Source organism: Caloenas nicobarica, chromosome 1 (genome assembly GCF_036013445.1).
Source record: "Caloenas nicobarica isolate bCalNic1 chromosome 1, bCalNic1.hap1, whole genome shotgun sequence".
Classification (NCBI taxonomy): Eukaryota; Metazoa; Chordata; class Aves; order Columbiformes; family Columbidae; genus Caloenas; species Caloenas nicobarica.
In genome coordinates, this window is record NC_088245.1 from 160,386,913 (window position 1) to 160,412,238 (window position 25,326).

At 41.5% G+C, this 25,326-nt stretch overlaps 1 protein-coding gene across 6 annotated transcripts in view; it reads right to left on the bottom strand.

The window, feature by feature from the left end:
* Positions 1–6,398: 6,398 nt before the first annotated feature.
* Positions 6,399–25,326, bottom strand: part of MBNL2 (muscleblind like splicing regulator 2) — a 110,149-nt gene continuing 91,221 nt past the window's right edge. For 2 of the 6 annotated variants that reach the window (XM_065648154.1, XM_065646546.1), the window contains 2 exons: positions 22,806–22,900; positions 7,640–7,742 (listed from right to left, as the gene is read on the bottom strand). In XM_065648154.1, the coding sequence (XP_065504226.1) occupies positions 7,728–7,742; positions 22,806–22,900 (110 nt within the window). In that variant the 3' untranslated portion in view covers positions 7,640–7,727. Of the gene's footprint in view, positions 7,743–22,805; positions 22,901–25,326 lie in introns of all 6 variants that reach the window. The other 4 variants (XM_065644880.1, XM_065645713.1, XM_065648990.1 and 1 more) reach the window with 3 other exon arrangements.

Below are 25,326 nucleotides of genomic sequence, written 5' to 3' on the forward strand. Positions count from 1 at the left end.
CTGTTCTGCCTGTACACAGGAAAGGATGCACAGAAGAAAACTGTTGCCACTGTTTAGGCAATCCATATAAACACTGTGGTATATCTGTCAAATAGAGTGGTTGCAAGTAAGAAAGTGCAGAGTTGGCCGATAATTTAATGTAATTTGGTTTCATTTGCCTTATAGGCTCTCTGTATGTTGTTATAAATTATTTTTTGTATTGTACTTCATCAAGCAGAATATTTGAAATACTTTGCTGCAGAGTAAGTTCTGTGAAGAGTAAGAGGAACTGATCTGGAAGACAAATGAGCACATCTCAAATGTGCATTTAGAGATGACTGAAGCAAACTTGAAATGTAAGTAGCCTCACCCTTAAAAGCTACAAAGGATGCATGATCAATCTAACAAATCAGTTGGGGAGAAAAAACACCAACCAAAAATCTCTATATACACCTCCAACTCCAAATAAACTTGGATTGGAAGAAGTTCAGCCTCTCCCAACACCAAATTAAAAGGAAATAAAATGAAAAGGCCACAGGAGGAGTTGCCATTTGTGCTTCCACTGCCACCCATGAGCACTTACCATGGACTCCAAGATGACAGCTGAGGAATGGGCAGTGCCACCAGCCCAGGGACTGCTCCAGCAACTGGTCTGGATCAGAAAGTTCATGCTCACGGAGGAGGGCACTGATTCCCTGTTAGGAGAGTTCAGCCTCATTTCTGTCCTCTAGAATGGCTAGAAAGTAATCACTTTTAAGGTCAATAGGAAGGGAAAATGCTTTCTATCACATCCTGTAGTTAGAAAGCCTACCGACATCTGCTCAAGGCTCACCACTGGTTTTCCATGTGGGTCCTTGTTTACTCACATTTGCTTATGTAACTTTTCTTTCCAACACATTTGGCTCGAAGAAGGACACAAAACAGGACACTTGCCTCCCACCATTTATCTTAAACCTGGAAACAAACGTGTGGGCTCTACCAAATGGCTGCCAAAGGTCAGCTTGTTATCGAGCCTTACTGAGAAATTAAAACAACTTTGCTACATTGGATAGAGTAGGTTACAATTGTTCCATATGAAACATTTAAGCAAAACGATTTATTTGCATAACCGGACAGTCTATCCCATTGTACTTGCATTCAGACTAAGTTACACTGGTAACATCACACCTCCATTGGCATAATAATAGTTGAATAAAGCCCATGTGAAGATTAAGCCTGAAAAAACGATATTACATGCCAAAGGATTACCATATTTCTTCATTCCTCCTTGTAACATGGTAAGAAATAAGAACATCTCGAATTCACCCAATCTGTAAAATTCGTGTTGTCAATTTTCATGACTTTTTCAAGAATGTTACAAGCCGCTTTTTAAACTTTACCTCCATGAGCACATGGGCATCTTAGGTGACATGAAAAACATTTATATGTATCCCAGTAGGACAGAAAAAGCTTAAATATACAAGCTGAATGTACTTCAAATACCTACAGTGAAGAACAGTGTTTTTAACCATCCGATTGTTTAAGCCAGTCTCACGATTTTGTGATTACTTTTGCATGATGGTGTTCTAAAATCCATCAAAACCATTGTTACAATTGACAGTCCCTTGTGAAAACAGCTGGGATTCATTGACTGCACTCACCTGAAGTGGTGTATTATAGAATATCTGAGACAACTGCATGGGGCTGGCAGACTTCAGATATCCATCCAGACCCGTGCTCCTCCATAGCAGCAGCTTTACGCCAGGTGGGTACCCTGCAGTGCTCCAAATGATACTCGACAGCTAGAGAGAGAAAGCTGGATCCCACCCTAACAGCTTTCCAAGCATGAAAAACTTGCTTGCTCGCAGTCCTGAGCTGTGCTGTCATCTACTAACTTTGGCACCTCTGAATGTGCTCTGCTGGCATTCGGCGTGGTAACTACAACCGTAAAACAAGGAAATAAACGCATTTCCTCCCTCTACCCCACCGTGAAAAGGAGAAGCATCCATGGCAAATGTAAACACAGCTCAGGCTAAGTGTAGGCATGTGCCTGCGTCACCAGCCCTGGAGTGACCATCCTCCAGGGTGGACCTCACACCGCTGTGGCCACCCTTGTCACCACCACATCCCAGCATCTGTTTGGTCCTGTGACCCTCTGAGAAACCACGTTCCACGCAGGCTACACCCTGACTGGTTTGTGACAATTATACTAAGGAGGACACTCACCAGAATTTGTTTTCCTTAAAAGTAGTATCCAAATCCAGCTCTTTGAAGAAGGGCGTCTTTCCTGTAGCAATTTTCCTAAATCATAAAGCCAAGTGTATTTTCCACGCTCTGTAAGAAGCTTTGGTGGAAATAATGCCACTAGGACACAACATTGCATAAGCAGCTCACACCAGGATCTTCCTTTCATGTTTCTGAGTGGGTTTTTTTCCCCTCCTATAGCAGAAAGTATTTTTCATGTAATGAAAAAAGTAATTTATTTTCTACAATTTCTAGGGTTTCTATAATTACATAATTAGAAGAATAAGAATTTAGAAACCATTGCTGTAATTTATTAATTCACGGATAATCTTACCATGATTCTATACCTATCACTATTTGCTCCAATGCATTAGATACCAGCACCAGTATCTTCTTTAATGCAACAGCTGAGATGGTATTGCCCTCACATACACACTCCCACTCCAGCAATAAAAATCATCTTGACCCATGCAAAAAGCCTTCGGAACTGTCAATTACATGACATTAAAAAGGGAGGTCACTCGACCAAAAGCTGGGCTAGAGAAATGATGGCAGGCACAAAGAGCATGGTATTCAGATGCCAAGGAAGGCTTTCAGCAATTCCAGGCAAGGCATATTTTGGGATTCCATGATTCATGTTATAAATGCCACCAGCAGAAGACTCAATACCCACACCATCAAGCAGCTTTGCCCACAAGTCCTTTTTTCTGTCATCATCCACAACACAGAAATGCCAGGTTGTTCCTAGGCGCTCTTCTGGAGTGAAAGAGCTCTTCCTGAAACAAAACCCGGCTGCTGTTTTGGTAACTTGCTCAACAGACACTCCCAAAACGCAGCGTGGACAAAGCCAAACCAGTTTTGGCTTCCTTTGCTGTTGACAAACATGCAAAGCCATCCCAGCAGGCCCTGGCCCCTCAAATGTCACATCCCCTTTTGTTTCATCCTATTAATTCCAGGGGGGACTGCAAAAAAACCCAAAAAACCAGCCTGCAGATTTTTCCAGACCTTTGAACTGAAAACCAAGCAAAACATACTGAAAATGAGCCCTTTGGTTACAGCTACATCATGTGGGGCCAGAGGAGATACACAGCCAAATGCTGAGAGTGGACCTGGCTCCTCTGTTCCAGAAAGGGCTCATGTTGAGCAACGTGATGCTCAATGTGATGCTGCTGCATCCTGTGTGGTGGGAGGAATACCAAAGGTTTCTAAAGGCTCTTCTCAGGAACTATCTTCATTTTGGAAACACAGACCTTATCTGAAGGTGGCACGCTCCGCACACTGAGGTGTACAGAGGTGGCTGGTTCAGTGTGGATCCTGAATGCTCGTGGCTGCCACAAGCGCTTCTTCACTGCCAAAAAAGTGCCAAAGTTGACAAGGAACAAAGCAGTTTTTAGACAAGAAAATCAATGTCATGGCCCTTCTTAGCAGCTGACAACTGTCCAAAATGTCACCGCAGGGTGGGTTTTAACTTAAGGAAGTGTGAATGGACAGAGTTTCCACTCCTGAATTTGAATTGTTTGCTGCTTCTGCTCCACCGTGCCCTTGCAGCTCCCTCCAATGCGGCAGTCCTCGGTCCCTGCAAGCCATTCCCGCATCTCCTCTCCGTCCCACACGCTCCTTCTCAGCAGCCTTCTGGCTGAGGACCTTGGTGATCCATCCAAATTCACCGGTTGACCTGGTGGTTTTCCACATCACTTGTGACCTTGGGCTCCCTTCAAACCAGCCCTGTGCTGATGCAATGTTTACAACCTTATAGCACAAACTCTTTGTGATTCTGCAGCAACTGTACTTCCTTTCTTTAAAACATTAAAAAAAAAAAAAAAAAGAGAAGATTGTGTGAAGAAACCATGGAGCTGCAAGCCAGAGGTTTTAATCCCTCCTCTGTCACTAGCTTGCCGTGAGATCTCTGCCCTTGGGCACACAACTCCTCTGCAATGCTGCTCTCCCAGGAGGAACAAGTAGATAACAGGGATTTATTTGTCGGTTTAATATTCTGAGATGTAGGCAAGAAAAGAGGGTGGAGAGGATGCGCCAGTGAAAAAGTCCCCCAACGATTAGGCATCTGCGAGCCACACTGCTGAGATAACCACAGCCTTCCTGCGCCCCAGCATGCACGGGCAGGCAAAAAGGGCACAAAATCAGTGTCTGGGACTAAAGCCGGACAGCGAGGTGGTGTCCTCGGCACGCCATCCCCAGCACAAGAGTACGTGCTGCCTCATACAGCAACTGTGGGCATCCCGAACCAGGGGACTGCACTTAAGGATTTGTTACTGGAATGTGGAAAAGGGAAGGGAAAAGGGAAGGGAAAAGGGAAGGGAAAAGGGAAGGGAAAAGGGAAGGGAAAAGGGAAGGGAAAAGGGAAGGGAAAAGGGAAGGGAAAAGGGAAGGGAAAAGGGAAGGGAAAAGGGAAGGGGAGAGAGGAGAGAGAGGAGAGAGAGAGAAGAGAGAGAATAATAAAATACAATAATATAATTATGTACTTTAAAAAGACTCTTGCACTTTGACTATTTTTTGTTACCCCAGGCCCCTCTTCCCAGAGCCGTGCCACGAGAAAGGATCGCCCCGACTCCGCTCTCATTTTAAAATGCTTCTTTTTATTTCAGTGGTTGTACATTGGGTGAATGAATTTAACGTCACAACAGAAATAGAATGGCTATTTAACAGACCACTAGTAGTTATATGCTGAAAAAGAGTGAATGGAGGGGTTTCTTTTAACTGTTACTGAAATATTCATCATACGTGTCGTCAATTATGCTGGATGAGAGAGGCAAACAAAAAGGTATTTTGGTGAAGTGCTGTATCCTTTGAAGAAAATAAACAGTGAGACATCTCAAGTAACTTGAAACCATGTCCCAGCTACAGTATTCACTGTCTCTGTGTTGGCCCATCTCATGGTTCTTTTAGGGGTTTTATTTGTTGGGTTTTTTTGTTAATTAAACATAGCATTTAAAATTTAATCATTTTCATTAGACTTTTTTAAAATATAAACAAAGTTTTGGCAAATAATATTTATACAGAAAAATAGTTTTAGATCTTCCCAAATTTTGAAATAGTCTATAAAATTACTTTGTAAATAAATAAAATGCAGAATCTGTTGTACACGTATTTGCACATCTGTAATTGCCTCCTTACTGTTAGCATAGGTTTGTACTTGTACAGTTTTCAAGAATATTACAAAGTCATAAAGTCGGAAAGTGGATCTCTTATTAAAAATACATTTTCTCTTTTTGTCTGTCAGTTTATCTGGATGAAAGACCTGATGTATCTGAAGCTTCGTCATCCATGGGCAAAAAATAGTAGCACTGGATTAATTGTAAAAAACATAGAATAACAGTTATTTTGAAACATAAAAAGTTCACACAAAACAATGTCTTGAAGTGTTATCTACATAAAATATTTAAACAACATGGATAATTTACCATTTAGTATTATACAATACGCTACCCAAATGCCTAAATTAACTATTATAAAAAAATAAAAACAACTTTGACAGATATAGGCAAGTTGCAGTGTCAACTACCTAGTTATAATGACTGAGAAAGTCTACAAATATTAGTGTTTTAATATTATATAATGGTGATACCTTAACTGCTAAAGTAACAAGTTAAGATACATTATTTTTCCACAAATTAAAACTAACGCAACGTTACAAGCACTATGTTAATTTTACAATCGAATTGTGATTATTTTTCTTTCTTTCGGATGATCAAATCTCCAGCTTTATATATAAATAGATAGTAATTAGACATTGGACAAACAAGATTTAGCCCGGAAAATAATTTCCTAGACAAATAATTACATGGTTAGTGCCTTCAGTCTTTCAGAACAGGCAGTGCTGCCAAAGTTTAAAATAGTTTACAATCAATCTGAAGAGGTTAAGTTAAAATACTGCAATCACTAATAATGTCCACATAGAAAACTTATGCTGCAAACAATTATACATAATATCCACTTATAACAGCTGTCTTGTTTTTTTAAACAATAATTTAAAAACTATGTCATTTATGTGATACATGTGCAACATACAAAATGTGAAATATGAAATATTTGGTACAATAGTGCTTGAAACAAATCTCAACTCAAACAAATGAAATTTTAATTATACATATATAATTACCTTGTAAATCAACAAAGTATTTAAAAAAGTAAACAACATTAAAATCTGCTTCATCCATATATATGTATGTATGTATGTATATATAATATGTATATAATTGTATTAAAGATATCTTCATACTTTTGTGACATAAAATATGTTTTTAAACAAAAACACTTAAAAGAACTATTTTTTCTCCACTCTAATCCGGTTACAATCTTATAATCCAATTTAAAAAAATGCAAATACAGTAATGATTTATTAAACTGAATCTCATTCTACATTCTTAGTGTTCAGTTAATAGTCTAGATTAAAGTCACCTACAAAGTTTCAGTGACTCAACTGAATTTTAATTAAATTAGAGTATCATACACATCTCTTCATCTACAGCTGTCTTTTTCACCTTCTCTTTTGTTAGTTTGGTCTTTGTTTGTTTGTTTGTCTGTTTGATTTTACACTTCTAGAAGTTATTTCTTAACAGCTTGGCTCTTTTTGGTAACCTGACTATGAGTTTGAAAGATTATTCGCTTCCGGTGAGATTTGACTGTTGGCATCAGGCTCACTTTCATCAAGTCTGATGTGACAAAATTTAGGCACTTCTGCAAAGTCTCTTTTAAAAACATTATAAATATACTCGTAAAATAATATTCTCAAGACTTTGTTCTTTTGGGGATTGAAAGGGGTATGAAGTTCATACTGTGCAAAATTTTTAAATTTTCTTCTGCTACTCTGCTATGATTCAAATGCAACTTCTCCATACAAGTCAAACACCAACCATGTGCATCTAAAGAATTTGTGCTTTACTTTGGACTTCTGGCTAAAAATATTCGGATTGGCAGGGTGACGTGCAGGACACTGGGCTGCATTTCACTTCTTCTGTCTTGGAATCAACTCGCAAGGGGAGTAAAACCAAGAGTTTTATTTTAACCGAGAAGAAAAACCCCAACTGTAGTTAGGGTGAAAATTAAACCTGCAACTGGGATAAGTTTTTAGCCAATACAACTTAATTATTGCTGAGCTCGAAAGATTCATAAACACTGAATCTCACGAGACTAACTTAACTGGACCATTTCTGTTAGGTATAGTTATGGAGAAAAGACAATATTTGCAAGAATTAAACTATGCTTAGAAAATCTTTAAAACTAAACGTTACCCTTTATGTCTTGAAACATCACAGCTGGTATCAGGTAGTTAACTATTTTAGGTTGGAGTATAGTAAGCATACCATATTTAATATTCATATATGACATAGCAGCACTAGCTTTTTTTTTTTTTTTTTCGAGTTTGTGATTTGTCCATCAGAACAAATTCTTGACTTAGCATGCAGTTTGTGGCAACTCTAGAGAGGAGGAGACGGGGTAGTATGTACAGTAGCCGTGCTTGGCCGTCCGCAGGGAGGCTTCGTGACACTCCGTTCCGCTCCTGCCGGCTATTTCAGGATTATCTGCCAAGAGAAAGGAAAGTGTGATCGCGCTTTTTAGGCGACGCGGGGAGAGCAGTTCGCCCAGCGGGACAGAGCCGGACTAACTAAGCTTGGGCGCAGCTTATCCGGGACAGCATCCCGTAGGGGACAGCATCCCGTACCCTCACGCTGCCTGCGAGGCATTTGCATTTCACAAACCTGGTCGTCCTCCTCCCGCACACGTCCTCAACGTGTGTGAGAACATGCAGAGGGGGCTATTTTACGTGTCAGAATGCTGGAAACAGCACCGAAGCCACAAAGGAAGGGCCCAGCTCTTCCCGAGGAGGCTCACGAGCGCATCGGTGGCCGGTGCAAAGCTCCAGCTCCCAGCCTGCTCCCACCAAGTCAGGAATGACCAGGGGAAAAGGTGGAGGTGGAGACCCCCACTGCTATCAAGCAAAAAAAAAAAAAAAGCACGGGGTTGTGTGTTTTCAGCCAGCTAAAGTGTCTTTTCAATGCACTTTTAGCAGCTGCTCATTTCCTAAAAAAAAAAAAAAAAAAATCACCTGCAGGTCAGCAAACTTGAGAGGTTTTTCACGCTTCCTTATGTCAGGAGGTGCAGGGGGATGATGGCAATGGTATCTCTGTGCACCTAGCTAGTCACTAACCTTGCTGCTTTACCGCCACCATCTCTCAAACTGAGGGTGAAGCAACCATTTTACAGATGCAAACTCTCGTGCTTCCAATATTGCGAAGGTTAAACGCACAATGTGCCCGGCAACCGGCTCAACCTGCTCGCAGTATTGGAAAACAGTCCAGATTTCCATCACCTGCCTGAAACGGCTGTCGGTGAAAGTCATGTCAAGAGCCAGGGGTGTGATGTTTTATCACACCACTGCTAGTCTGTGCTCCAGACTTCAGCACAAGTCAAGGAATTAAGAGTGCATCACCTGCTCTTGCTGTTCAATCTGGCACTCGGCGTATTTTTGAACTGTATTTGTAGGTGGTGTGCAAGACAGTCATGACAGCACTTTGATCCACTTGTGTATTACGAAGCTAGACCGCCGCTTAATGCAGTGTTTATTTTAAAAGGTATAAAAATAGGTGTTTAGAAAATAACTTTAGCAACATACTACCTCTGACATACAGATTGCCAAAAAGAAACACGCTCGCCTCTGCCTGGAAGGCGCTCGTTGGGGTTCCCTGCCCCATCACACCTGCAGTCACTGCGTGCAGGCTGCTCTGGCAGCACAGAGGATGCTGTGTCCTAGGTACAGCGTGGCACGGTGTGCCAGCAAAACTCCTACCTGCTGCAGACAACTGCTCGGAGAGCTCAGTTCAATGAAAATATTGCCAATGAGATGAAGGAAGCATTTGCAGGAGCGAGGAGGAGGGGAAGAGCCCGGTCCTGGAGAGAGGCGGGATATGCAAAACCTCTGAACCCCAATTCCTACAGTACCTACGACGTGATCCTTCTGCTCGAGCTTGCCACTCGACCCACACAGCAAGGGGGAGACCTCCTGCTGCTCTGGGAGGCCAGGAACCTTCTGCCATCGCTGTTTGCTCTCTGTACACAACTACCAGCCCCTTGACCCCACCTAACTTGCCGGCGTGCCAAAAATCACCTTTGATTGCCATCAGCACTGAAGATCTGGTGACACATGAGGCCACATTGTAATGGTACTGTACAAACACCTGCTGCTCCAAAGGGCTCCACATCTAAATACAACATACATACAACAAGGGCATACATTTTTAATGAACTTCCACCCATTGTGAGTGTGTTAGCTTATCGCCTATCTTCTGTTTCCTACTGAAATAACAAAGAAATACCTTTGCTGACACAATAAAGCCCTGCCTGTGATAGCCCTGGTTCATCTACAACACTGTGATTTGACGGGGCGCACAAAGAACGTAGCTGTGCTGAAAATAAGAAGTGACCAAGATTATCAGCACTGATATTTTTAGAGTGTTACAACCCAGCATGTCAATGTAATTAATAAAGCATCTTTAACTATACTGGGTTAGCCATAATCACACAAATGTATTTAAGGGATCGTAAGGTCTGATTTAATGGAACTCAACCTGAAATCTACTAGTGTAAAAAATTAGAATTTCAGACACTGCAGCCACCTCCGTTGTCTGCCAACTTTTGGGGAGATAAACTTGCATTTTCCTATAGCTTCTTCCTCCCTGTACCACTGTTTCAGAAACACACACAGTGAAAAGACAGAGACAGATCACTGCCCCTTGTGCCGAGATGCCCTAAAAGGTCAAACAGCCCCACAAGACTGATGCTCCTATTATAATTCCTCCAACATGTGTGACAGAGGAGGCAGAGAGCTTAACCTCAGGCTGTATCTTGGGAAAAGGGAGGATTAACCCAAGCGCTACTCACCCTGCGGGGTGTCAGGCAGGACAGAGGGGCCCTGGGCAGCGGAAAAGAGCGGAGACCCCATCCCTGCCCCACTCCGGCGAGCGGCAGAGCCCAGGCAAGGGCTTCCACTGCCCCATCTCCATCCCTGCCGCTTCTCCCCTCCTCTGGAAACTCAGGAAACAGCGAAGACAATGCGAACACTTTCCTTTTGTGCACCAGCACGTCCTGTTTACGTGGCCGCGGGTGCGGGAGGAACAGCTGGAGCTCTCCCCGCTTCTCCCACCGCCAGCGGCCACGGGGCCGGCTCGTTCCCATCGCATCGTCCTCGCCGCACTGCCGCCCATGCAGGGGATTTAACTAGGGCATCTTGCACCCTGGCTATTTCTAGCATACGTAGGAGTCCTCCTAGGAACAAAAACCCTCAAGTTTCTCCTTCAGAACAAGCTTCTCCAGCGCAGAGATGCAGAACTGAGGAGCTACTTTTTTTTTTTTAATCTTAGCCACAAAGTGTAAAATGTATCCCGTAGTCTTTAATTATATGTTCACACCCTATTTCTCAGAAGATATCACAACTCTGCCATAGCTACATACACAGGTAGCAGCTTCTGCAACTGTTTTTTTCACTGTGTCTGACAGAGGAACATAAAATGTTAAACTACTTTACATGGAAAACACACTGTGAACCTCTTCTGTTTAATCTACAAATGAAGTAATGAAGTAATAAACTGTGATGGAAGACAGAGGCTAAGTGTGCACCGCTGCTAATTGCTCCATCGCTTGCATACTGAAAAAGAAGCTACATAGAACATACCGACCAAGGAACATCCCTGCAAACACCCATTGCAGAGTCTGCACTCCCTTGTTACTTGTAAATATGTCCAACAACCTTCACACTTTCTACTGTTTGAAGGATTACATCTCAAATGTACATACATATGACTCATACTTGCAGCAATACTATTATAGTCTTATATTTCACAGCAACTTGATATAATGTATTGACACTTTTACTGGAGTATATATAAGCATAAAAAAATGAAAAATAAGATTACACAATGAGTGTGTGTGTGTACATACACACACCTGCAGACACAGTTCCCTGTACACAGGTCTCCAGGTCAAGCGTGGGACAGCACCTTCTCATGCTCCGTACGGATAAGGTCGTATCCATGTCCACAGGTGTGGATACAGACATTCCAAAAACCACACTTCTGCTACTGCAGCAAGAGATCTGATAAGGAGACCATTTCTAGCAGAAGTAGAATGGCCTAGCACTTACAGCCTGGGGTAGTAATGCACAGAAGATTTACTAACAGCAAAGGGCATTTTTTGGAGGCAATCACAGACATAGGGTACTGTCTCCATTGTCTTCTCACTTGGTACCTGTTTGAAGTGCCAGAAAGCTGGCTGCCCTTTAAACCAAAATCACTACAACTCTGCCAATGTTAATCACCAGACCTCACTGAAACCGCAAACACATAGAGTGAACCTAAATTTCTTGCAAACTGCTTTCTAACCACCAAGAAGCATTTGCTCTTCCAAATTTCCCAGCTCTTTAGAGGTGGCATTTTCAGCTCCCAAACGCCAAGACTTTCTTTTCTATCAGAGCGTGGTTCTTTTAGAATGCTACCTTCAGGATCTCTGAATGACCATAGTGGTCACCAAGCCTGCCGTGCAAGACAGAACATCCCTAAATTAAGCCAGGGTTGCTGCTAAGGGTGATAGAGCTCCGCAGGGTGACCAACGTGAATGACAATCAAGAGAGATGTTACCGCCAATGGTTTTAGCTTCTCTCCGAACTACCAACCCATGGAACACAGCAGATGAATCGACGTCAGCTTGGATTTTCCTCAGACCCAGTCAAAGCGTCTGCGACTGGTTATTGCCTCAAGGGTTAAAAAGTAAAATTGAGAATCTCTTTTCAATTAGGGTGGAAATTTCACCTTTGTGAACTCAGTTTTCTGATATCCAGGTTACTATGTGCACTGCTTTACTTGATACAGTTCACAGAATTAGCCAAACTACCCAGAATCACAACTAGGTACTATGAATCTCAAGAACACCGTTTGGCTTGAGATTTTCTGTTTTGAAGCTGCAACTCATGAAGCTTCTTTATCTTCCCTGTGTCGAAGTCTGTATCCACTCCCAGATTTATTATGCAATGATGAATACAGAAAATTTACCATCCTGCATGAATTCAGTGTACATGAACTCTTGTTCAACTAAAGACCGGTTACAGTGGATCAGCTGGAAAACACGACTTTGCATCTACCTCTGAGATGTTTCTCTTTCAGAAGTTCTGAAATTATTTCTCCAAATCATACTTTATATTAATAGGTTTTAAGGGGGTATTGAGATCGTTTTTGACTTCCAGATTACAAGCACTTATCCCTCCAAAAACATTTTAGATTGCTCAGCCTTTCATTTTAAGAGCAATGTAGTATATTACTTTTTTTTCCTTGTACACAAGACTAATCTCAGATGATTTCAAACACGAAGGCCTCAGATGGTCACCTATTTTACATCTTCCTAGCCTACCTTGGGCAACTTCTTTTGTCATGAGATAGATTATCAACTCATGATGCCTTTTTCCCTTCCACCAAATAGGAGTTCTGCGGCAAACAGTTCGCACTGAGGTATTTAACTTTTAGATACCTGCGACAGGGCAGATGAATCCTTCCACAGCGACATTTTCTATTTTCATGTTTTTCACACGAGTAGCAGACTGGTCAGATATATCTAGGGTATGCATTAAAAATGACAGATATTTTCAGACAGCCAACTCATATCAGGCTGTCTCATAACTTCTCCCACTTTCTAAAAATAAAACTAACACCAAGTATTTTTTCCCTTTGACATGAAACCCAAGACTATTTATATTCCTCCATGCCTTTGGGAAATGTTGCCATCTCTTTATTTTTCATTTTCTCTTAGAATGCTCTTTCATGGCATGCGCCTTGTTCTCTTTCTTCAAAATAAATCAATCTTCTTTAATCAAAAGTGGAAAAGGATGAGTGAATATTCAGGCATTTACTGAGAGTAACCACTATTTTATCAGCTACACTTGGTCTTAATTTTTACACAGCCTTACAGATGGACTTCTTCAGCTCCTGTTTCTCCATGGCTTCAACGGCAGCACCTCCATGGAGCATCAACCCAAGCTTTCCAGTCCTCCACCCCAAGACTCCCACTGACACTCCCCCTGGGATGGGATTTGCACCTGTCCTCAACTGGCTGACAGCTGAGATGGTTCCAGCTCTCACTTGCCTCACTCATTTGTCCCTTTCTGCTCTCAGAGTTCATGGTTACCAGTTCGTATCCCTGCAAAACTAGCACCAAACCAGCATCCCCCTACGGGGTCATCTGCAAACACTGAAAAGAAAAAAAAACAAAACCAACCGAACAACAACAAAAACAATGAATAAACATAACCCCAAATAAAACTTAAAGGAACTACTAGTAGGGTTGGAAGGACCTGCTGAAAGCAATTTGTTACCCCCACTGTCACTGCCAAACGTGCTTCGTTTTTCTCGCTAACTGTGGACCTCACCTTAATTCGAGGGTAAAGCAGGATTTTTATCTCGTTGCCTCTCCATTAATCCAAGGCGTCCCCATACATTTGTCTACTTTGCTTATCAACAAGGTGACTTCTGATTTATATATAAAGGATGAGATGTCTAGGCCACTGATAATCTCCTTGGTTGCCTGCCCGTGCAGTGACTAACATGCGGGCATCAGGTGGTTCCTGAGGGGTGGTGGAGGTCCTATTTGCCTGGCTTTCTCACAGCCCAACCCCTGATGTGGTAATTCTGGTGCCCTGCTCCATCATCTCGTTCCTCCCCTAAATCTGAGCGTGCCCAGTTCTGCCTGTCCCATACGTTGCTAATATGCCTCTGGAAATGTCTGAGGGTCAGATGTCCATGCTGAAGTGGACACATCTGCTGGCACATTTTCATTCCATCAGGCACAAGCTGTTGGCCATGAGGGTGTCATAAAGCTGACAAAAACCTTGTCTGAATCCAGCTCTACATGATGACCTAAAGAAATGATCACGGCAACTATGTGATCCCAAAAGGCTCAAGGCTTCAACAGCATCGTTCTTCTGATTTAATATTCGCAAGGTCCTGAAAGAGAATCCAAAGCCATCTACGCTGCCAACTCCTTAGCATGCTTATGAGCTTCAATGGGTATTTACTCAAGTAATAATGTATAATATTTAAGTTCAATTTAATAGGCATTTACTCAGTCCGAAGAAACAGGACTACTTGTTTTAAAAATGAAAGCGATCTGGCTTTATTTATTTTTCTTTAAAGTAATAAATAATGCAGTGCTAGAAATTGATCATAACACACTCTAATATATTCTACCAAAATCTATTTTAACTACTTACACAGGCAGCAGACGGACTACATAGAAATGAGAAAACTGCTGCTGTAATATTTTAGGAGCACCTGTACAGTGACTGTTTCGAAGAGCCGCTCAATTTTACCTTTCAGCAGGTCTGAGCCACTGCAATTACCTGTGCTCTTCACTTCCTACTTCCAGGTCATTTTCCTTCTCTTCTTGAATTTTAGAAACTCTCAGAATAGGCTTACGCAGATGAACTGAGAGCATGAAGGAGCGAAAGGCCGAGCACAACTTGCCTATCACCCGTGAAAGTGTCCGTATTCCTCTTGTAGTGGTGCTGCTTCTCCAAACCTGCATTCTCTTAGGTGCCCTCACCTAGCATTTTTTTTTTCTTTTAACAAAACCTGCTTTTTATTTTCCTCTTACACATCATGCATGCCCAAATCATGCGAGATGAGGCTGCACTTCTGCAGGTCCCCCAGCAGTAACCACTGCTCTGAGACCTGCTGTCTCCCAAAACTTAGCCTGAACACAGAAAGGCACCCAATTTATATTCAAGGTTACTCATCAGACATCACGCTTACAACACTTGCATCAGTTTTATAAAATTCACTGTACTTATAACTTCTCTAAAGACATCTTAATGTTCCTGATTTTTGACTGCTTACCGCTTCCTTAATTTTCTTCTTATCTGAATACTCTCACATAAACAGACATACATACTATTGTCTGTCACTGCAGATAATATTGCACCAAAAATGAAGTCAGTCAAAGTTAACGAATCTCTGCCTCAAGTGGAAAGTCATGACAGGTGCAACAAATAAATAAAAAAACCCAAATAGATGTTTCCACTGCAGTTATGTGGGCAGCATTCAGCACATTCAAAGCAGAAGATTGGCATTTCTGGTGGGCAATAAATCATACATTGAGATAAAAATACAATATTGGTTTATTTCAAGGGCAAATAGTTGGAGCAGATAGAGGGGCGTCCAGATGCAATTATTTCAAAGAGCAGAGTCCCAGAGAACTACATCTGGAGCTCCGCACTGCACTGTGTTGTTAAAATTTTATGATGGAAAAAACCAGACTCACATGAGCTGTGTTTACATGCTAAGCACAGTGAAACAAAATCAATTTTCCCCAAATGCCTACAAAATGAGTTGACCTCAGAAGAAAATTTCCCATGTTTAATAAATAAATATATGCCCCAAAAGACTTTTATTCAACTTATCAAAGTATCGTTTGTTGAATAATTGAAAGTAAGAAGACAAAAGGAAGTTATCATATAAATATAAATACCTTTTTTTTTAATTGCAAGGATATGAAAGCTAAAACAGTCTATAACGGGAAAGGGAAATACGTCTTGATTTTTGTTATATAAAAGAAATAAGTGTCTGCTGTTGCTTACTGCTCATGTTATGCGATACTGCCATCTAGCAGGCTATCAGGCAAAGTCAGGTTTCAGCCCTCTACAGGTGCGAGGGTGTGTGAGGGGGGAATTTAAAAAAAACAAAAAAACCCAAAAAAAACAAAAAAAAAACCCAAAAGAGAACAGATTTTCCATTTCTTCCCACTGGCTTTGTATATGAGCATGTGATCTAAAACACTGTATGCAAGCCTGCCAGAAGGCTTTATCATCTACACAGAAACAACACGCTATCCTAAGACACCAAAAAATGTTATTAAAACAAAAGACTTGGTTAAAGTTTACATGAGACTTAAAACAGAACTTCTTCAGATTTTCCAGGGTAATCTTTTGGCTTCGCTTCTTTGCTGCCTTACCGTTCACGAAAACAAAGTTTTGCCACATATTTCATAATATCAGTTGTTTCAAGGCAATTCAAAGCGTCTTTTCTTGACGCTGCTTGAGATTTGTTGTGGGCTTCAAGACCGGAAACTCACTTCCTGAATCTGCAAACTTAATTCTGAAAGTTACAGCTCCTTATCTATCTTAATTGAGTGTCTTCAGACAAGATAACTTGATTGAATTGCGGCTTGTGATTCTTGGGTGTCTAGCATGAAAGAGGCAGCAAGTGGTTTACATTTGCCTTTCCTAACATGACAAGCTATTGCTACTCAGATACCTTCTCTAGAGAAATGACTCTTCATAATTGAGGATCGTTTAGGTTCACTTTTCCAGCCTGGTACAGACACAAGGCGAGATGTTCTGCCCAGGGCTCACTCCCTGCAAGCATCCCCTCTGATAACGTATCTGAGAAAGGAACCTACTCTTCTATCTCCTTTGTTGGAATTTTTCATTTAAATCGCCTTTTCCATTGTTAGAACAGAATCTTCTATAGGAGTATTTAATGTGGGACTTTATGGAATTTCTAGACCAAATCTTTCAGCCAAAAAAAAAAAAAAAAGAGACAAAAATCGGTTAGATACTTACTATTCACAGCAGAAGTGCTTTCCTACCTGTTCCCTCATTCCCTTAGAAACTGAAATTAAAGCTTTTCAAATCACTAAAAAGAATTTTGCACAGGCTCTTATTTATAACATTGTTGAATACTGGCACTGAAGATGTAAATAACATTTGTTTCCCCTTCCCACCTTCCTTCTCAAAAGCTAGCTTTTAACCAACAAAAAAGGCTGTTTCCTACCACCTTCCAGATTTTTTCGATTCATTTTCTCAGTATATTGCTACTCTATTCCCCATTTACAAGTTCAGCAGGTCTTCACGAGGAAGAAAGGGAACGCGAGGCAGAAAAGGCTCCAGCAGCCGTGCTGAGGACAAACCTCTGCCCTCCCAGGTGGCTTCCTGGGGCCAGATGGGTGGACTGGAGAGGACGCCCTTTTGGGGGACACCAGGCCATATTCGCAAGAGGGAGCAACCGGCGCTTCTGCCTTTTGCAGAAGGGGAAATGAGCTTGAGTAGGTGCCACATGAGATTTTGGTCTAAGGAGAATCTGCCTCCTTTGGGAGCGGCAGCTGCCTTTGCAGGCACCTTGGCAAGGAGAGATGCCCTGATGCTGCACATCCCGGCTCCCCTCCCTTGGGAGCTGCCACACACGGCGCCTCAAATCCCCTTTAAATGTTCGGCATGTTTGTATTTTACGCTATGTTAACTACTTTTTGAATTCTGGGGCAAATATTTTAATTGTCCTTTTGTCTGTGGCACTCAAATGTAACACAACTATTTTTATTTGCACTCCATTGTAGTTTTACAGATTTTGACAAAACTGAAGGCTACTGCATGATTTCATAATTAATAGCTGCATAATTGCCACCTAATTTAGTGTGAACACTGATGCATAATTTAAAACAGCTGTGCTAGATAATCATAAGTCTTAGCATGAGACAGCCTGTTGATCTTATATTTCTTTTTAGACATGGCCTATGAGTATTTAATTTTCCTTTTGATTTCATTTGCCTTTTAATTTTTCCTTCTTGGTGAAAGGTCGTATAACGAGTAGAATAATGTTGTCACTAAATAACATCCTTAAGCTGCATTTTCTGTAATGCTATTTTTGTACTGTCAGTCTTTGGCCCATTTTCATTGCTACAGAACATAAAGCCACGTACTGCTCTGTACTGAAATGATGGGAGTGAGACTATTTTCTTTAAAATCATTTGGAATTTGGTAATTGCCCTGTAATAACCAAGAACTAAGGAAGCATCTACTGAGCTTGAGGACTCAGATTAAGATGCAGAAATGCTGGTGTCTTAACCTCTCATTGCAGTCAATGGGGTGATACAACCTCGTCAGTTCACCAACGGAGCCTGGAGATCACTTCATGGGATCAGTCTTTTGGACTAGGGTCTGCTGCCTGTCATCCAGCTACCAGTTCAGAATTGTGCAGGTTTGTCTGTATTGCATCTGCCAAGCTTGTCAAAATGTCTTGGATAACCTAGACATCCAAGATCACATTAGGACAATCTTAAATGTCAGTAGACACATGTTTAAGCAACTGAACCAAGCGCTGCGTGACTCTTGAAAGGTGAGCCAGGCTATTCTCCAGACTTCATCTGACTGTGCTGATAACCTTCATGGTCTACAATGGGTACTTAAAACTTCTAGCTTGCATGTAGACACCCACACTCAGACACCAACACTTAGGTGTCTTAATTTTGGGCTGAGTCCTAACCTTTTAATTCTTGTAGGACTCACCAATACATATATACAAATAAAGCAACAGCAAGGCTTTCTACTTAGAAATTTAAAGCCCCCTCTCAAGCAGGTGTTGGCATTATTTAGAACTGAAATTCCATCCCAGAATTCAGAATAACACCTCTCAAATAACGTTAGTATAGATCATCCTCTGTGTATGGCTACATGTGAGTGAAGCTGAGCAGGTAACAGTTTCCTTGCTTGCTCCAGTACTGCTGCTCCGCTAGCTACAGCAGTAACTATTAAAGATCTCTGAAGTATCTATTTACACACAATTACTGTATTAATATTTTAAATAAGATGTTTTACATACCTCTGCCCACAGGCATGCACTAGAGGGAGCCAAGACCAAACCCTCTGTACACACGCCCTAATGCTGCTTCTCACTGTCATTTCACGCTACTTGGAACTTTGTTGGTTCCATCCTCCAAGAAAACGCTGTCAAGCATCCCCAAACAACAACTGGACTTAAGTTCATTAAGGATCTAACCCTGAAGTGAGGTTAAGCAGCCGTGGCTTCCAGCCCCACTGTGGTGGAAACGGCTGGAGTGGTTGTGACGGGAGGAAAAGGGGAAGGACCTCTCATCTCTGACCCATCATGCTCCTGGACTCTGCACATACTTTTGGAAGTCCACCTACCTTTCACTGGAAATCTCAAACCAAAGTCTCCTCCTCCATCCCCTCTCATCACAGCCTGGCAGCTAGAGTAAACGGGGACACCCGCTCACAAGATGTCCACGCGCGGTGACCTGCAGCACCAGCAGCTCTTGTATCGACAGAGTCAGTTTTTAATCAGGATTTGTAAAACAGGGTTTGCTAAAGCACTTTTGGTCCATCCTGTTTCCATTGCACTGAGCCAAAGCGATTCTCCTCTCCTCCACCACAAGAAAATTATTTGGGTTTTAAAACTAACTTCTTTAAGGCAGGAAAAGCAAGAGACTTCCAGTTTTTCATATATTCTTAACTGGTGTCACCCTGCACGGATGTACTACAGTATAACCTTGAATCCTACACAATCCTCTTGTGTCTCGTGCCATACACTGAACACACAACATGTAGAGTTTCTGGCCAAGCCTGACCGACTGTCCATGTCAATGCAGGCACATTTTGAGCTGTTACTCCTGTTATTTTCAGAAAGAAAGGACATACAGAAGACATGAGATACAGTTCGTCTTTTTTCAAAATACAAGCTGACAGCATATACTAAATAACTTACTGGACCCAAAAGAGGTGGTAGGTTTTTTAGCCATCAGCTGAGACTCTGTAACTTTTGAGATGTTGACTTTTCCTTCCATTGGTGCTCCATGGACACCAGGATCATCACACTCAACCCAAGGAAGTCCAGCAACCTTTCCCCAAGCCAGAATACTAAGCCAAATAATATCGAGCTAAAGGATTAAGCCCTGCTACAATTTCTTGTCATGTCTGGCACTGTAAGGAGAAGCTGTGGGAGCTGAAATGGGACGGGCTGAAGGCTGCAGGTTGATTTAAAAGGGCAGTAGAGACACTGGATAGAGGAAACTGCATCCCAGAGATACGTAAAGTAACATGGCACAAATCAGGAAAGGTAATTTTATCTAGATGGGACTACAAAAAGTCCTTTTCTGAAATACACAGGAGAGTTTAAATCTATAAAGAGGACATAAACGAAGGATGTTATGACCATGAAGAAAGTCTTAACTCAGGTTAGTTACCTGCTCCTTCTGTGCTTCTTGGGCTAAAGAAATACCGAGAGTTAAGGCCACAGAGTCACTATGGGGCCTTTCTCAGTGTTGTAGCTTTGTCTCCGACTCTTAAGAGGTTGTAAATAAACAGCAAATCTGGAGATTTGCCTCTTACAAAGCAGAAGTAACTACTACTACTTTACCTACTTCCAAACACACAGTTTTTTACAGTAGCTTTTTTTTCTTTTCCCACTAGATTTGCGATGACTAAAACAAAGACAGGAGTGAGAATAAAGAGACAGTGATGGCACATGCTACAGAAGCCAACGAGAAAAGCTGCTGGGGTGGGACTCATCTTGTCCATGTGCAGCCGTGCGGAGCTTTGGGTATGCACCTACGCTCCTTCCACGGGCAAGAGAAAGAAGCAGGACCCTTCAGGGCAGCTTAACTTGCCCTAACACGGACTTCTAGAAAAGCAGATGAACTGGATGCCAAACTTCCAAACGGCTGAAGTTAAAACAAGTGGAAACCCATCCCCATGCTAAACCGCCCTTTAATTTCAGACGTATACGCACAGACACAAATATATGCAACTAAATAAACACAGACAGACACTTTTTACAACCTCTGTTAAGTTTAAAATGCTCTACTCCTCCAAGGCAAACAAAATCTGCACTGGGAAAGGAGGGGCTCTGCCTGCCGTCCTGCCAGATGAGAAAGTGCATTTGGGGACACCTGTGTCTCCCCAGTGGCACCAGTGCCTCCTGTGAAAGTATTCCCATTAGCTAAACAAAGGCTGCTTACTACTCCTTTTGTAGGTGGACGGGTATTTCTGCAACTTCAGCCACCATCGGCCCCTCTGGCGCTCAGGAGTGTGGGTGGCAGAGCGCCCCGGCAGCATTCCCACACCAGAGAGGGTCCCCAGCCCACTCCCACCCCAAACCACCCCCTTTTCTCATGGTCCCTTGGCACCTTCAAGTCCCTCTGTCACCACTTTGGGATCATAAAATTACACCGGATACCGCAAAAAAATTTTCTGCTGCGGACACTGTTCCGTGAAGGGCAATGAAATGTACCATTTGCTTGCTGCACTTTCCTCCTTGTCCCAAGCATTTTTTTCATTAAAAACAAGTTAGCTCTCAGAAAAGAACATACAAAGTGACAACCCCCTTTTGAGGAAAATGCTAGAAGCACGAACACCACAATTTTGGCAAATGAGCCTTTAAAAAAACCCAGAGAAAATGGACTGGTTTGTGTTTCTTTAAGAAAGCAGGGTGTATTTCAGAGGTAGTATATTTTTCCTAAATTATTATAAATAAACTCTTGCGGCAACTTCTATTTTTCCACGGGATACTTAAACAGTTTTGGGCCCAACAATAAAAATAAATAAATAAATAAACAAACAAACAAATAAATAAATAAGCTGGTATGACATTATTAAGCAAAACATTTTCACTGATTTCTTTGTAACTCCTTGGCAGGCGGAGGAGAATCAATCAATGGGTGAGCATTTCTACTGGGTCTGCTGCAGCTGGTTGGTCTGGCCAGGAGTAACCCAAGGAAAGGCGATAGCTATGGACTTAGCCTTCTGCTTTCCCTTGGTGAGCAAATCTGCTTTGCTTCCCCCTCGGTTTGACCTCTTGAAATCTGAGGGAAAACAACTCTCGGGTTCAAGTGCTCGAGTGTGGTCCCAAAGCAACAGAAAAGCCAGAGAGATCCAAGTGCTGCGCAAACCCCTCTCCGGGCAGATGCCAGGTGGAGTGGGGTGGGAATCTCTACAGCCCCAGCGGAGGAATCAAAGCTGCACACTCTGAGCTGCCACAGATGTGTCTTCCCTGGGAATCAGGTCCTACAGGTGGAGGGGGAGACCCTACCAAAATGAGAACTGTCATTAACATAACAAACAGCGGAAGAAAAGGAGAAAGTGTCACCTTTCCTAGCCTGCCTCTGTCAATAACCCCCAGGGGTTCTTTGTAAAAATGTCCTTCCCGAGGGAAATGAAATTCCTAGGTTAAAGATACACTTTCAAACATAAAGCAGGCATTGTCATAAATATCTCGAGTGCTATTTTGATCACTAGCATTTACAGAAAACATTCAGTTTTGTTCCTCTCTTCTTTTTTTTTTTTCCAGCTGCTTTTTCCCGCTTGTGATTTTAGACAGCTTCCATGCTTACAAATTAGTCGCTTCCACACATGGCATGGAGAACGCTACATTAACACATCAGAACGTTTGAAACCTGTGATGATCTTCGTTTTTGAACTCGAGAGTTCATAATAGACTTTTGTAAACAGTCCAGTACTACGGTGATTCTAATTCCAGCTTGGTTAATTACACAGTAATTAGGTACAAACATCGCAACACAAAACACAGCTACATCATTATTTGCAACAAATGTTAACTCTAAATAAGTGCAACCTGTCCCACAAACACTTGCTATAAACGACTTAAAAATAAAAGTAAAATTTGATGGGGTAAACACAGAAGAAAAAAAAAATTCTCCGTGAGAATTTTTTTTGTTAAAAAAAAAATAAATTAAAATAAAAAAATCTCAGCACTCATTTAGAGTTTGGGATCTTGTGAAAGAAAGCTTTAAAAGGAGCAAACCTGATTTGCTGTGGCTGTTGCGGCGAAGGGAACACTTGTTGCAGGAGTTGTTGCTGCAGAGACAGTGGCGGCCGTAGCGTTGTGCATCATGGGTACTTTCAGGAGGGGAACCATGGAAGCAATGAACAGGAGGGTGCAGCATTATGGTAAGAGAAGTGGTATTTTTTGGCATGGTGAATATCAAGAGCGGCAAGCCATCGTCATGGGTTAAAACCGGCAGATGGCATGCAATCACAGTGCAAAGCGAGAAAGCGTGGCGGAGAAATAAAAAAAAAAAAAAAAAAAAAAAAAGGGAAAATAGCTTATTACAAGTACAATTAAAGGAAGGTTGTCAACACAATCGGCGATTCCCAGAAAAAAAAGAGCAAGGACCATTAAAAACGCAGGGGTTATCTCTAACAAGAGGATTACTTGTGCAAACGAAGTCTCTACCAAAATAGCCCGCTACCTGAGAATTGTTACATGAGCAATTTGTTTTCCCCCAGTATTGATATAAAGCACTCCAAGCCAAAATTCTACTTAAAAAAATACAGTGCTTTGTAGTGAGAAGGAAAATGATAAACATTTATCTAAGTTTTAAACACAATTTAAAAATTATTTTCATGTATCTTCATTTTGAAGTAAGCCAGATACTTGCTGTCTTTATAATCCAATTTATTCTTTTTTTTTTTTTTCTACTAGCACTGCATAACTGTTAGACTTTATCAGAGTTAAATTACCGTCTGCTTTGAAGCAAAAATCAGGAGAAGGATGATAATAGTTTTCCTGATTTAAATACTACTTTGTTTGAACTAAAAAAGCAAGGTCGATTTTGTGAAAGTCGCTGCTTTTGCTCATTTCAAGAATGAATTTAATCAGCATCTTCATGACAGAATTATTAACTTGATGTTTTAAAGGCTGGTATTTTAACTGCTTATCTGAGTGGTCACCGGGATAGGGCTGTAGAATAACAGAAAAATTACTTTTCTGTCTTAGAGGCTGTTGCACTGGGCTTGCATTTTGCTTGTTAATGTTAATTTCAAGCTGCAAATATATTTAAAGGAGGAGCAAGATTCAGATCACGGGTTTCAACAGAACCTCTGTGGATCAAAGTAGGCATTTCTGGGAAACGCTGATAAAACTTTCTAACACACAGCAAAAAGGAGAAATAGGCACACCACTATGAAACTTTAAAACACTGATGAAATTTGCTGGCTTTTCCCAGTTATTTCACGATTTTACAGTACTAGACAATATAAAATATAAAGAGAAATAAAACTTGAAAACTGAAAAGCAGACTGGAATTCATGGTATTATGCTTTTGCAGTGTAGTTGTTATAGCAGGTGATATCACATCTAAACTGCAGCTTTCATCTACAAATCTAAACACTCTGCAAAGTCAGCCAGAAGGACAAGCGAACCTTTAATTCTAGTCAGTGTCTAAATCTTGCCTAGGATTTTTGAAACAAGTGAATATACATCATATACAGTATAAAAAGAGATCAATAAAGAAATTTGGAACCTACCAATACTGCTAGCGGGTGTCATGCACAAAACTGACCCTGCGTGTCATGCAATGATAGGTGAAAAAAGTGGATAAAGGGAAGAAACAGGTTAGCCGTTTAGAGTTAACATTCAAAGTGAGATTCAAGCATAACCACAGAGAAGTACGTTAGTTAAATGAAACTGTAAGGTCATTCATAGTTTTGCTTTAACACAAAAAAGGTGCTTATGTTCATATTAAACTCCTACTGAGTATACTCTGGGACTTGTGGCATGTTCCTGTGTACATACAAGATACTTCAAGTACTTTTATCCTTTCACTTAGTACTTTTGCAGTGACAGGGTTTTGTTTACAGAAACGTCCTTGGTTAAATATCACATTATTTGGGGGTTCTAGAACTCATTGCATAACTCAGCTCAACATTGCGTAGATCAACTTTCACCAACTTTTTGGTGTGCAGCGGAGTAAGAACTTAAAATGGAATTAGCTGACACTGCTCTGCAGAGCCTTTGCCAAATTTGCTCTTGATGTTAATGTACTCGTTCTTAACAAAACACCTGAGGTGGAGAGGTTCTTCTGACCAAAAAAAATACTACTGGGACAAGTCCCCAAGACAAACACCTCAAAGTGTGTAACATTCCAGCAAAAGGCTCCCAGCGCACCTCAGAGATGCTCTGGAAGGACTGTTCACCCACCGTGCGGTTTAGTTTTGGTGCCTAGTCCACTTTTAATCTTTCTGGGAAGACCGAATGAAAAATAAGAACAGGTTGTTTTCAGTACAGTGCATATAGCAAGCTGGTGAAGGTGAGCATGTAAGGAGACTAGTCCCACATATGTGCATATTTGATATAAAGTCAAATATGCTATTTGTATTCCTGCTTAATTACTACTGCAGCCTCTTATTCAACCATCATAGTAGCAGCATAACTATGAATGACCTTACCCAACAGTCCCCGGAGAATACACAAAGTTCCTCCTCTGGAGGCTACCGAAACACCAACAAACAGCAATGGGAAGAGAGAAAAGATCTGTTGTTTT